The 14,907-nt window shown below is 40.0% G+C and overlaps 1 protein-coding gene across 2 annotated transcripts; it reads right to left on the bottom strand.

Moving 5' to 3' along the window:
• Positions 1-1,548: 1,548 nt before the first annotated feature.
• On the bottom strand, positions 1,549-13,319 carry rnft1 (ring finger protein, transmembrane 1). Of its 2 annotated transcripts, none has more exons than XM_086057934.1 (9): positions 13,161-13,319; positions 12,159-12,601; positions 5,571-5,647; positions 5,334-5,434; positions 5,059-5,212; positions 3,743-3,901; positions 3,598-3,663; positions 3,429-3,530; positions 1,549-2,391 (listed from the first exon to the last, which is right to left on the bottom strand). In XM_086057934.1, the coding sequence occupies exons 1-9, from the start codon at positions 13,184-13,186 to the stop codon at positions 2,257-2,259; spliced, it is 1,263 nt and encodes a 420-aa protein (XP_085914060.1). In that variant the 5' UTR covers positions 13,187-13,319; the 3' UTR covers positions 1,549-2,256. The 2 variants fall into 2 exon arrangements, with proteins under 2 accessions (XP_085914060.1, XP_085914062.1); XM_086057936.1 differs by having other exon boundaries at positions 12,159-12,598.
• Positions 13,320-14,907: the final 1,588 nt, after the last annotated feature.

Here is a 14,907-nt window from a genome sequence, read left to right as displayed (position 1 = left end):
CACATTTATGGTAATTATAAAACTGGCAATTATGTTTGTTGCTAGCTCAAATAATGTAACTTGAAAACGGTCACAACTAAACTCAGTAAGCTGCAGTCATGTTTGTCCTTTGTGCAGAGGATAAAGAAAACTGCCTGTCAACATTGTTCTATTGTCTCATGTTGTCATCTTTTTGTGTGTTTGTTTAATTGTTGATCCATTGAGGTTCTAATGTACATTTTAGTTTAATAGCACTTTTTAGTAAATGTATTGCTTTGGTTATGTAAACATTAGCTAATATAAGTATTTTAGTGAATGTAAATTTGTTATTATGGGCCTGCTAAGCGGAGCAAGCAGCAGCGAAGCTGCTGCTTGCGGAGCAAGCAGGCACATATTACTATCCTAGAAAAAAGGGTTTATTGTTGCGTTTATTATGGGCCTGCTAAGCGGAGCTGCTGCTTGCGGAGCTCGGAGAACGAATCGGCCATCACTGTGTCATTACCAGCACTTCCGTCTCTTGACTTCGCTCCAAAATCTTCCTTGGTGCTTTTGGTGAGAATTGCCATTTTTGCTTATTGGTTGTTTTGTTTTTACGGTGCTCTTCTTCTACAAACCTGACATCTGGCACCAACTTGTTTGCTATTCACAGTCAACATGCAGTGAAAAAGTCACACAGTTCAGTTTTTTTGTTTTTTACTGAGTGTGACTGGTAAATGTTCTTTTTGGTCTCATTGACTGTTAACCAGTAACACGAATACTCTAAACCCTTACACTGTTGCTGGACGAGCCTCTAGAGGAAGCCTTTTTATTTAAAAAAAATTATTAAATGGCTCAAATAATTTCCCACCAAAATCAGTTTTAGCAAACCAAATCAAACTTTTCCTATAGGGTCAAAAGTTGGATCAGTGTTCATTTGATTTCCTTCCATCAGTGTTAAAGCATCAACTGTGAATTTCTTTGCGTATTCATTTTAAGGCTTCACACTATGCAAGCTATATAGCTATTTAATTTCTAGCCTTATTGCAGTGATTAGGAAGGAAAAGTTGACATACATGCTCGCAGTTTTTTTTTTTATTCAAACAAAACAGGTCAAACAGCAAGCACAAATGCAGCTTGAGTAAATATTATTTTCCATAAATTAACTTTGTGAGGCACTGTATTTAAAAAATGTTTACATTTTGTTTTTCATGTAACTGTTCTTGACTGAAACTTTTTGCTTTCCTTGAAGCAAAGGGCAGCATACTCAAGGTTGGATATATATATGATGCGTAAGATTGTTAAAAAATAAAGTTAATCGAGCTCAGAGCATTGTTTTACAGCATCAAATGAAGCTACATAAAGTTATGTTAAATAATTTGGATGTTACGACATTTGAAGGCTTGCGATTGGCTGGTAACCAGTTCAGACTACTGACCAAAGCCAGCTGGGATAGGCTCCAGCACCCCCGCGACCCTTGTGAGGACAAGCGGTTAAGAAGATGGATGGATGGACATTTGAAGGTTACGAAGACACACCCAGTTACTGCTGGAATTTTAACATGCAGGAGTTCATGAAACACACACAACATGCTCAAATGCAAAATTTTATTCGGATAACTCATGGAGTGAAATGGACAACAGTGGATTTATTTCCTTACATAAAATATATATTTTCCCAGTTCTTTGGTGTTTTTACAAATAAGCTACATCGCCTCTGTAAAAATATTCCAATAATTTGTGTAAAATCTTGTCAGCTGAGCTGCATCCATTTTTGTATACGACCTAGAAAAATAGCGACCGATAGCACCAGCTTGCATGTTGACTGTCTGTCCATTATCATGGCCTGATACAGGCTGCTGTGAGACTTCGTATAATCTCTTCCAAAGCCATTGCAGTGTGCAATTTGCCAGCAGTCCCAAATCAACTTTAACCCTGTAAGACGAAAGACGCATCTCTAGCAATTACTCTAGAGTTACATGCGCATCTGCTTACTTCCAACTGACATGAACAGATCAAATGCAGAGCTGGATAAAGACCTTACACATTGTAGAAACCTGAAATCCAGGAAATTGTTGAAAAATATTTTCTTGTATTTACAGTAGAAGAAGAATTTGGAAGAGCATCATGCAGGCCTGCGAGGAAACATATAAAGACAAAGAGAAAAGAAAACCTGGAATATACGCGAGGATATGAACATAGGAAAACTATCACTTGAATTTAATGACAAAGAGTGGCCTCAGAAAATGAATTAACCAGTGTTGTCTGACAATCAAACAATGTCACATTCAAATGTGTGTGATCAGTAAATCTGCAGGTGCGGCGATGTGGCTCCATCCCTCCACTTGTACACCTTTTCTGTGATCACTGTGCGGCACAGGGGGCAGCTCTTCTCCCGGTTGAACCACAGAGCGATGCACTCGTCGCAGAAGATGTGCTACGCCGTCAGAGACACACAGTGCACAGTCAGACACACATTCCGTGTAGGGCTGTAACTATCCAATCTACTGTAAGGAAAGTGTCCAATTTTTGGCTTTTTGCTTTTGATTATTAATATCAAATATAAAGCATTTGAGAAAAAAAAAATCACTGAGTGAGCTAAAATTGCACCCAATTGTCCAAAACATGTTGAAGTTCAAAATGGCACCGTCCAAAATTTCAAAGTTATTATTGTCATTATTATATGTGGGAAACACATTTTTATCGTACATGTGAGTAAAAATGTTTTGGCCCATTGACTCCCATTATAAATCATAAATCTTCATGTTTATTTGATGCACTGCACACCTGATGTGTTATAGTGCATTTCCTGCGATTACCCAATTTATCCCTTCACTGGGGCATCAACTAAACCAGGGATAGGGAACCCTGGTCCTCGAGAGCCACGGTCCTGCCTGTTTTCCATGTCTCTCTCCTCAAACACAGATGACTCAACTGATCAGCTAGTTCTGTAGAAGCCTGATAACGATCTTGTTTATCAATCAGGTGTGTTGATGGAGGGAGACATGGAAAACAGGTAGGACAGCGGCTCTCGAGGACCAGGGTTCCCTACCACTGAACTAAACGTAGATTTATTTATTTTTTACTTTAGTGTCATAAAAGCCATAATACACCAGATGGCGCTAGAGAGCAAATGATCATTTTTGGTTGAGCTGATTTATATGCTTCGACACATACACACACACAGATGATAATTAGTTGAGCTCTTAGAACAATATTGCTTTTATTGTCCATATAGGGCATCAAAAACAAACAAATAAAAACTACCGGTATATAATATGTATGTATGGATAGGTCTGATGCCACTGAACATTTTGAGTGGTCGCAAGTAAAACAAATTATTCAGAAATGACTTAAATATCAATAGTGAGCCAAATTTTGGCTAATTTTTTTATATATGTGTCGTAAAAAAATATATATCACGTTACGAAGGTAATTAAAATATATTATTTTAATAAATGTTGAATATTTTACCTGACAGATGAGAGCTTGAGGCTCCCTGTAATCTCCCTGACAGATGGGACAAACGTCTCCGGCCTCCATGCACTGACTCCTCGTGGCTGCTGTCCCTGTATGCTAAGAGGTAACAAAAACACTCAGTACAAGCAGCCTTTGGGGATGCACGCTGACTCGTTCAACTGACCTCGCTCTTAAGAAGGATCCTCACAGTTTTCAGGAGAGACGTCCACTGCCCGTATAATCCCAATAGCTGAAAGAGAAATATAGAAGAATCCGTTTTGAGAAGTAGATAGATATCCAGTAGTCATTTGAGTTGAGAAGCCTCGTACCTTCAGTATGAGGTAGAGCAGAGCCAGCAAAATGCCCAGAGTGAGCGCCGGGGCGCCGTCGGCTTCCTGGTAGGTGACCAGGTAGCGGAACCAGAGCGGCACGGGCGCCAAGGCCTGGTAGACCTGAGCCAGCTCCTCGCTCAGCAGCAGCCAGCGGCCCTGCGCACAAACAAGTCCGTTCGTCACGCTACATTATTTGGCCTATCTGTGTTGCAAGGGAATTTAGTGCGCTCAGATGCTATTAGGGGTGCACCGATCACAATTTTCTGGCCGATCACCGATCTTTTGAAAAGTCTGACCTGCCAATCCCGATTTTTGCCGATCTCAATTTTTTTCATAACAAGCAGCATACACCTTCAGAGTTCCGATCTTATTTTATTGGAAAACATTGAACAACATCCGTCAAACGGTTTGTTTTAAATGCAAATTAAGTAGTTGTCTGAAATAAAAATGAAAAGCTTATTAGTCATTTCAGCAGAAAAGGACAGTGGTCGACTTTTTCAGACCTCTGAGGAGGGAGCCGAGATTGGTGGAAAAAATCAGTTTATATTCAAGGGATCTGCTGATCACCGGTCCCTCAAAACTAGAGAAATCGGGGCCGTTAAATCGGCCGGCCGATCGATCGGTGCACCCCTAGATGCTATGTTGTGTGATTTCTTTATTATCTAATTTGCTCCCATTTTAAACATTTTAAGTGTCCCAAAGATGTATTTATACGTTTTTAATGTGATTTTATTTTCTTTTATGCTAGACCATACAGAAGCGAAGATATCATCCAGGACCATCTTGTAAAAAAAACTCAATTACTCACAAGTCTAAATAGATTTGTGAATAATGATGAAACTTAGCTATATTCTAATTGCTTCAAAACAGAAACAGATACAAAAATACTTTTTTCCTTATTAAAGAAGAGACTCTAATATTTCCTTCGGTAGATTCCATGTTTTCATAGCAATAGAACAGAATATTCTGTGGACCTTGCAAAATCAGACAAAATCCAGTAAAACAACTGGTAGCGAAGGGGGTTGCTTCAGTGACAATGGCTGGGAGTGAATGAGTTAATACAATGTCGAGCACAAAAAGAAAGTGATCGGACAAATAAGTGCAATATGAATTCACATACAGTATAACGTAACATATGGTGTTCCACAGGGTTCAATTCTCTGGCCTCTGCTGTTTTCATTCTATCTGTTGCCTCTGGTTTCCATCTTAAGAAAACAGCTGTGTTTTATTTTTCTAAGTGCTCTATAGATCTAGAGTTGCAGTTGCAGCATCCTAACTCTTTCTTCCATTTCAAAGCAGTCAATTCCTCTCACCTGTGCTCTGTAGTTGAGCAGCGAAGCAGGCAGCAGCAGGAGAAGGCACTTGGTCCCCATAAAGAGGAATTTAATGATGAAGTTAGTGATGCCAACTGCCCACAGGACCTCCCAGAATCCCAGTGGCTCAATAGTTGGACTGAGGAACACCAGGCTGGGGGTGGACAATGCCACATAGGACATGATTAAAAGATGTACAGCAACACGTGTGTAACAGTCGCTGATCATGCTTTAACATCAGCGTTCATTACTCATGCAGCCCAAGGTGACATTACCAGTTGTAAAGTGTCTGAGGGAGAAAAGTGTAGTAAAGCAGGAGGGTGAAGGAGACCAGCAGCAGCAGCAGCCACGCACAATGCAGCTTTGCATGGCGATCCTGATGGGACACAATACATGGAAGATCATCAACTTAGTTTGACTTTGTTGCTTCCAAAATTATTCTTAATGATGTATCTTTGTTCAGGCGTGGTTGTAAACAAAAACAATTCTCACTGTAATGATCCAACTCTCACCTGAAGAAACACTTGCGTTTGGATGCTTTTATTCACATAGAGGAAAGTTGTGAAGAGGCCAACACCGACTGCGAGTCCTTGTAAAAGAAGGAGAAGCCGTTACATAACCCGCTTGGATACGAACAGCTGGTGTATGGTATAGCAGCATTTACACAGAATGGCTCAAGTGGCACAAAAACGCATGGGATCGGATGGATTCAGATTCAAATCCAAACGTGGATACAAACCAGATACGTATTAGATATCTGCCGATGCGAGTGCAGTGTAAACGCATTGGCACTTTTTTTCAGACAGATACCAGTATGAGTACTCAATTCTTGACAAGTCACCGATACCACATATTACTTTTGTTTTGATACATAAATCCCCCCCCCCCCAAAAAAACATCGACAGATAATTTTAAAGAAAGTAAATATAGAGCACAATATAGCATTTTTCCTTAAAATTGCATGACATGAATGGCCCTTTTTTCACCACACACATCACAGTTGTCGTTAGCACACGGACACAGTGCTTTTCTGCACATTGTTGGACGTAATAATCTGGAGATGAAGCTTTACTTTTGTGAACTTTTTCGAGTGTCGTCACTCGTCAACCTCAATTGATTTGGGTCGCTGCTGATAACACAGCTCACTTGTCGGTCATGTGACATAAATTAATTTATCATGTTAAGGAACCGGGCGCCGTGTTGCCTATTCAACGGGGGCTTTATTTGCATTTCAGCAGCAAACTATTTGCTACGACACTTCAGTTGCAGAATAAGGAGTTGGATCGCTGTAGACTAGCGCGTAGCTGCTACACGCACACACTTGCCTTGTGTTGCCTTCCGCCTCCGCTTCTCTCGCTGGGGAACACACCATACGGAGATCACAATACTGCTTTCCGCTAACACTTTGTGCCGTTGCCATTATTCCTCGCCACTGATTTGAGATAGCATCGACCGGGTTAGCCTCAAGACGCTAGCTTTCGGCTACAGCTCATGAATTAACATCGACGCTCATCCCGACGTTTAATTCATACATACACGCTTGCTTGCAGCAGTTTTTTTGCTTGCGTTATCACAACATCCTATTTCGGCAATATTTTTTCGGCTCCAATTTGATTAATTATGGGCCTGCTAAGCGGAGCAAGCAGCAGCGAAGCTGCTGCTTGCGGAGCAAGCAGGCACATATTACTATCCTAGAAAAAGGGTTTATTATGGGCCTGCTAAGCGGAGCAAGCAGCAGCGAAGCTGCTGCTTGCGGAGCAAGCAGGCACATATTACTATCCTAGAAAAAAGGGTTTATTATGGGCCTGCTAAGCGGAGCAAGCAGCAGCGAAGCTGCTGCTTGCGGAGCAAGCAGGCACATATTACTATCCACCCTAGAAAAGGGTTTATTTTTATATTTTTTTTATATTTTATTCCACCGACTTTTCCGCAAAAATGCGGCCCGAACCGTAGATCGCACCGGGACAAATGAGGTATCAAACGATGCGGCTCGATCTGACTCGGTGCGGCATTATTTTTCTAAGAATTCCCAGTTACCATGGCGACGCTATTCCCAAAAAACTCCCAAATAAAGTCCCATAGGAATGAATGGGAATCCGAAAGAGATCAACTCCAATCAAGCACCTTTTTCAAAGACACGCTGCGCGCGCATACGTTAACCGACCGATATGAAAATTAGCTCATTTTGTTGGAATTTTTGTCATCTTTAGCTCAGTGTCAAAAAAAAATTTAAGGAATGAAAGCTCTCCCCCCTGTGCGGGTTCAAAGACAGTGAGCAAAGGGGTGAAAGTCGCCTTTCTTGCATCAGTTAGAGCGTGACTAATTAAGGTCTGAGTGCTGGGAACCAAAAAATATATTTCCAAAAGTTTCACTTCAACTCGTCACCATGGCCACAATCTTTGCTCACTAGACATCAAATTCGCACATTTTGTAGCCACAAGCCTCTGCTTTCTGAAGAACTAAGTTTTATTTGGCTAAGGTGTCATTTAGTACCTTTATTTTCACTTTAAGCGAGGAGAAGTCGCACATTTTTGATCTCTTTTCAATGTAATTTTCGCCGTTTTTGCCTCTTCATTTTCGATCAATCATAAGTTTTCAACCTGCTCTCATTTGGTCATTTTTCTTCCGATTAAAAAACTGAGAACATGCTCGCGTTCCCCAAACCCTTGCCGTTCTAACGAGCCATTTCTGGAATCTGCATCTTCAACCGTTAAGTCGCGAGAGGCTTTTGTTTGAGGTGAGCGTAATCCTATACAAATCAATGGAGTGTTGGTGCGTGACGTCTCCTCACAACTTAAAATCAAATGTGTGTGCGTGAATGTGCATGTTTTGTAAAGGGGCAGTAACATAGTGTTGATTATGGTTAACTTCCACATTTCTTGACCCATTTCAATGGTTGAAAGTTTAAACTGTTCAGCTCATTGAAATGTTACTTAAAATCAAATGTGTGTGCGTGAATGTGCATGTTTCTTAAAGGGGCAGTAACATAGTGTTGATTATGGTTAACTTCCACATTTCTTGACCCATTTCAATGGTTGAAAGTTTAAACTGTTCAGCTCATTGAAATGTTACTTAAAATCAAATGTGTGTGCGTGAATGTGCATGTTTCTTAAAGGGGCAGTAACATACTGTTGATTATGGTAGATTCCACATTTCTTGACCAATTTCAATGGTTTAAATTTTAAACTGTTCAGCTCATTGAAATGTTACTTAAAATCAAATGTGTGTGCGTGAATGTGCATGTTTCTTAAAGGGGCAGTAATACTTTTAGTAGATTATGGTTAACTTCCACATTTCTTGACCGATTTCAATGGTTGAAAGTTTAAACTGTTCAGCTCATTGAAAAGAGTTAGCAGGCCCATTCAAAATTTCCGCGGGAATTTTTCTAGTTATTTTTTATTATTCCACGACTTTTCCGCAAAAATGCGGCCCGAACCGTAGATCGCACCGGGACAAATGAGGTATCAAACGATGCGGCTCGCTCTGACTCGCTGCGCTATTATTTTTATAAGAATTCCCAGTTACCATGGCGACGCTATTCCCAAAAAACTCCCCAAAAAAATCCCATAGGAATGAATGGGAAACCGGAAGACATCAACTCCAATCAAGCACCTTTTTCCAAGACACGCTGCGCGCGCATACGTTAACCGACCGATGTAAAAATTAGCTCATTTTGTTGGAATTTTTGTCATCTTTAGCTCAGTGTCAAAAAAAAATTTAAGGAATGAAAGCTCTCCCCCCTGTGCGGGTTCAAAGACAGTGAGTGAAATATCCTTTATCCCATGTGTGTGTATTGCATGAGCTAGAGCGGACCAATTAAGAAACAGAGTGAAGACAGAGAAAAAAATTGATTTCAAGTTTCACTTCAACTCGTCACCATGGCCACAATCTTTGCTCACTAGACATCAAATTCGCACATTTTGTAGCCACAAGCCTCTGCTTTCTGAAGAACTAAGTTTTATTTGGCTAAGGTGTCATTTAGTACCTTTATTTTCACTTTAAGCGAGGAGAAGTCGCACATTTTTGATCTCTTTTCAATGTAATTTTCGCCGTTTTTCCCTCTTCATTTTCGATCAATCATAAGTTTTCAACCTGCTCTCATTTGGTCATTTTTCATCCGATTAAAAAACTGAGAACATGCTCGCGTTCCCCAAACCCTTGCCGTTCTAACAAGCCATTTCTGGAATCTGCATCTTCAACTGTTAAGTCGCGAGAGGCTTTTGTTTGAGGTGAGCGTAATCCTATACAAATCAATGGAGTGTTGGTGCGTGACGTCTCCTCACAACTTAAAATCAAATGTGTGTGCGTGAATGTGCATGTTTTGTAAAGGGGCAGTGAGATACTGTTAATTATGGTAGATTCCACATTTCTTGACCGATTTCAATGGTTTGAATTTTAAACTGTTCAGCTCATTGAAATGTTACTTAAAATCAAATGTGTGTGCGTGAATGTGCATGTTTCTTAAAGGGGCAGTAACATACTGTACATTATGGTTAACTTGCACATTTCTTGAGCGATTTCAATGGTTGAAAGTTTAAACTGTTCAGCTCATTGAAATGTTGGTTAAAATCAAATGTGTGTGCGTGAATGTGCATATTTCTTAAAGGGACAGTAAGATACTTTATTTGATCTTGATTATGGTTAACTTTTACATTTCTTGAGCGATTTCAATGGTTTAAATTTTAAACTTTTCAGCTCATTGAAATGTTGGTTATAATCAAATGTGTCTGCGTGAATGTGCATGTTTCTTAAAGGGGCAGTAATACTTTTAGTAGATTATGGTTAACTTCCACATTTCTTGAGCGATTTCAACGGTTGAAATTTTAAACTGTTCAGCTCATTGAAAAGAGTTGCAAGAGTTAGCAGGCCCATTCAAAATTTCCGCGGGAATTTTTCTAGTTTTTTTTCTTATTTTTTAATCTTCCGCGTTTTTTCTGCTAAAATGCGGCCCGTACCGTAGATCGCACCGGGACAAATGAGGTATCAAACGATGCGGCTCGATCTGACTCGGTGCGCTATTATTTTTATAAGAATTCCCAGTTACCATGGCGACGCTATTCCCAAAAAACTCCCAAATAAAAGTCCCATAGGAATGAATGGGAAAAGGAAAGACAAAATCACACATCAAGCACCTTTTTCAAAGAGACGCTGCGCGTGCATACGTTAACCGATTGATATGAATTTTAGCTCATTTTGTTGGAATTTTTCCCATCTTTAGCTCAGTGTCAAAAAAAATATTAAGGAATGAAAGCTCTTCCCCCTGTGCGGGTTCAAAGACAGTGAGTGTAATCGCCACTCTGATATGCAATTAAGGCTTCAGTGACGGGAACCAAAAAATCTTATTTCCAAAAGTTTCACTTCAACTCGTCACCATGGCCACAATCTTTGCTCACTAGACATCAAATTCGCACATTTTGTAGCCACAAGCCTCTGCTTTCTGAAGAACTAAGTTTTATTTGGCTAAGGTGTCATTTAGTACCTTTATTTTCACTTTAAGCGAGGAGAAGTCGGACTTTGGCGCCTATCTCCTCCATGTTAATTTCGCCGTTTTTTCCCTCTTCATTTTCGATCAATCATAAGTTTTCAACCTGCTCTCATTTGGTCATTTTTCATCCGATTAAAAAACTGAGAACATGCTCGCGTTCCCCAAACCCTTGCCGTTCTAACGAGCCATTTCTGGAATCTGCATCTTCAACCGTTAAGTCGCGAGAGGCTTTTGTTTGAGGTGAGCGTAATCCTATACAAATCAATGGAGTGTTGGTGCGTGACGTCTCCTCACAACTTAAAATCAAATGTGTGTGCGTGAATGTGCATGTTTTGTAAAGGGGCAGTGAGATACTGTTAATTATGGTAGATTCCACATTTCTTGAGCGATTTCAATGGTTTGAATTTTAAACTGTTCAGCTCATTGAAATGTTACTTAAAATCAAATGTGTGTGCGTGAATGTGCATGTTTCTTAAAGGGGCAGTAACATATTGTTGATTATGGTTAACTTTTACATTTCTTGAGCGATTTCAATGGTTTAAATTTTAAACTGTTCAGCTCATTGAAATGTTGGTTAAAATAAAATGTGTGTGCGTGAATGTGCATATTTCTTAAAGGGACAGTAAGATACTTTATTTGATCTTGATTATGGTTAACTTTTACATTTCTTGAGCGATTTCAATGGTTTAAATTTTAAACTTTTCAGCTCATTGAAATGTTGGTTAAAATCAAATGTGTCTGCGTGAATGTGCATGTTTCTTAAAGGGGCAGTAACATACTGTTGATTATGGTTAACTTTTACATTTCTTGAGCGATTTCAATGGTTGAAATTTTAAACTGCTCATTGAAAAGAGTTGCAAGAGTTAGCAGGCCCATTCAAAATTTCCGCGGGAATTTTTCTAGTTATTATTATAATTTTCGGTGGCCTAATATTCGGTGCATCACTAAAATAAATACATGCCTAATGGGCAGCTCAGACATATGTTCCTTATGTTTCTGATCGTAAAACGGCCACAAGCGAGCGTCACGAGCACGATACCTTGAAATAAGGCTAGCTATTGACCTGATACCGATACCTGATATCGGTATTCGCCCATCCCAACTCATAATGTTGCTTATATGCTGCATGTAAAACCTAAATCTAAAGCTAAATTGATCAGGTAATGCTAGTTTTTGTTGTTGCTTGTTTTTGTACGTGACAATAAAGAAATAGTAAAAAATAAAGTATTGTAAAATACAGTTAGTAAATGTTGCATGTAATTCATGTTTTGTTTTTTTATGTAAGCAATGAGGGACCCAAAAAAAAAAATTCTATTCATTCTAAAATATTTTAAAATTAATTAGCCAATTGATTGGAATTCTGTCAAATCCGCCAAATAATGAAATCAGCATCAACCTAAAAAAAATCCTTATCGGTCGGTGCCTCAATATAATACATTTCCATTCACTAACCTTTGATTCCTAAACTTTCCAATTTAGAATACTGTATTTCCCAAAATCTGCCGCTTTAATGCCCATGGAAATGTACACAAACTTGTACACCCCTTTGCAACCCTAATTGGATTAAATTGGACTAGGACCTGCAACTTAAAACTGCCAGTCCGTTTCCACTCACCTAGCGCATGCTGGATGACCAGTTTAGCGCTCAATATGACAAGAAAAGGAAGACTCTTTTGGAGCCAGCGAAACAGGCAGCGTAGCTCCGAAAACGAGGTACTGGGCTCTCCGGAGTCCGGGTCTCCGGCGTCTGTCGGTTCGGCATCGGAAGCAGAGTGTCTCTGCCCGCGAGCGTGCCCGTGGGAATGGGAGTGACCGTGAGGGTTGACTCTGGACCTCCTGGCAGAGGCGGCTCCGCCGGAGTCGCCCGCCGCGCCGCCGCTCATGGGTACGCGGACGTCAATGTTGTCGGGGTGGGCGGCGCCCGTAGCACCAGGGAGCGCCGTCCTGGTGGGATGTTCTGCTTGCATAGTAAGGGACAGACCATTTCTTGCATGAGTGTCCTCCTGGCTGGAATCAGGCTGCATGACAGTAGGAGGCTCACTCACTTTCACAGCTCTGCTGGGCAAAAAAGAAAAACATTCTTAACTTTGACTGGATGGTGTCAACTAGCTCAATTTATTAGAAGTTGAGCAAACAACTTCCTGTTAAACAGCATGGTTCTCTCTTGGACACACATTGCCTTTTATCTTCTCTTTTAAAGTGGGAAATAATTTCAAATGTTGTGTTCTATAATTTATTATTATTATGATTTTTTAACTATGTCACAGTCATGCTATTAATGCACCTGGTTACTATTTGTTGGTAAAATTATTATAAAATGCATTGCAACAGAACATTGGACGTTTTAAAGCAGCCATGTTGTAACACAAGAGATTAGTCACACATAATCGCGCTAATTGAAACTGAGCTCTTATTTGTATTTCAGGCACCATAACTCATCTTTAAACAGAGGCTAACAAGACGCATAATAAATTACTATCCCTTCATTAACTTTATTCAGTTGGAAAAAATATATATTGCGTTAGATTACAGAGTTACGACAGAGGTCTGTAGTTAGCATTAGCTCGCAGATGTTTTGTGTCGGGCCACTTGAGTAGCTATGAGTGCTTCCACTTACCTGTCATTCTGCAATCGAAGTTTCATGGTAACCCTTCAGTCGCCATTTAACGCCAAACGTCCAAAACGCCAAACGAAACAAAAGCAAAAAGAAAAATTCTTAATATGTTGACTTTCCAGCTCAGCCATAAACCCAGATGTGACGTCACATCAAGCTTCCTCTGTGTGGTGTTTTTTTGTGTGTCAAGTGTCGCATTACCGCCACCTAGCATTCCATTTGTGGATGTGCGTGTACTGTCATTTCAAGCGTGGCAGTCGATTGTTCATTTGGATTTCGTTTTAACAAATGTTCTGTAGATGAAAAGACGGGGGAATAATGATTACAAATAAGTAACAATTTAAAAAATAAATTTAAACAGGTGTTTCTCATTTAATTGGAACAGCTCAGCGAGAAACTGAACAGGTTCACCCGGTTCTTTGTTGAAAATTTTGATTAATCACGCTCTCTAATCGTAGCTCATTCAGTGACGCGCAAAGAACACTTGAAAAAACAAATGAAATGACATCCAAGAACAATAAAAAAAATATATATATTATGTTGTTGTGCTATTCCAACATTAAAATTGTGTTTTATCAAATTATTATTCAAAAAATATTTATTGCTATTGTCAAAAGTCTAACAGAAACTTGAATTATGCCGTAGAAAATTTAGGGTGAATTTGAATTTGAATGCAAACGCATTAAAACAAACACAATAAATCACCGTGTACGTAAGATCATTTAGCCTTTGCTTTGCTCAGTGTAAAAAGATGATGAAGATTTTGAAAATGAGAGAGAGAGACCCCCGATCAAATTCCAAGTTTTTGTAATTTTTGAAATGAGACCAACAGAAATCATTGCAAAACTTTTTCCACCATTAGTATGACCAGTTTTCTTCTCATCTTTTCATCAATTTTGGAGGTCACATCCAGTTCTTGGTAATGTCACTTTTGGGCCACGTTTTCTCGAGTTAATTATGACAATCCATATTTAATGCCTTGGAAATGATATGTACTCTTGTCCTGACTGATACCTCTGAACAATGTGATCCCTCTGACGCTGTGGAAGCTCTCTACAGATCATGGCTTGAGCTGTAAAATGTGACTGACATAATGGCATGAAAAGCCATCTACTATCCTGCCCTCTAATTGTATAATTTCACTGCAGCATAGTCGGTGGCGTATTACAGCCCCAGCAAAGACATCAGAGCCAATTCAGCGCAGGAAGGTTAACTTGACATATAAATTACTATCTGCCAAGATGAATGGAGCACACCACACGTCGGTGACCTGACATCCACTCTGACAGACTCAGTATATTTCCCGCCATCTCCCGCTTTTGCTCTTTATTCACGCAGCCTGCAAATGCTTATGATGATCTGATGCCGCCCTCAAACATTTTCACTGCTTGGTGTGTGTCAGTGTGGAAACAAGCTTGCAGACATGTCATTTTGCCACTCGTGATCACAGAGAGCATCTCGACACCATCATTCTTTTCAATATGAATTGCGTTTCTGATCAAGATTAAAGTACCGCAGTTTATGACGGCTGGAATAGCAAGTTGAGGAAATATATCCATCCATCAGAGGTTAATAATACGCATCCATTCTCGACTGTTTGTCCTGTTCGGGGTCACAGGGAGTAGGCGCTCTTATTCTTGCTGACTGCGACCGAAAGGCACTTTCCATGCTGGGTGATGAAAGGACACATACTGCACTGTGCTGTACAGACAGACAACCGTGAAGACCCAGACAGTCAATGAGTCGCGCT

The sequence above is a fragment of the Leptonotus elevatus genome, chromosome 16 (genome assembly GCF_054856555.1).
Source record: "Leptonotus elevatus isolate MCC_2025b chromosome 16, RoL_Lele_1.0, whole genome shotgun sequence".
NCBI lineage: Eukaryota > Metazoa > Chordata > Actinopteri > Syngnathiformes > Syngnathidae > Leptonotus > Leptonotus elevatus.
Note: the sequence above shows the minus strand (reverse complement) of the source record. Positions and strands in the feature narration are given on the sequence as shown.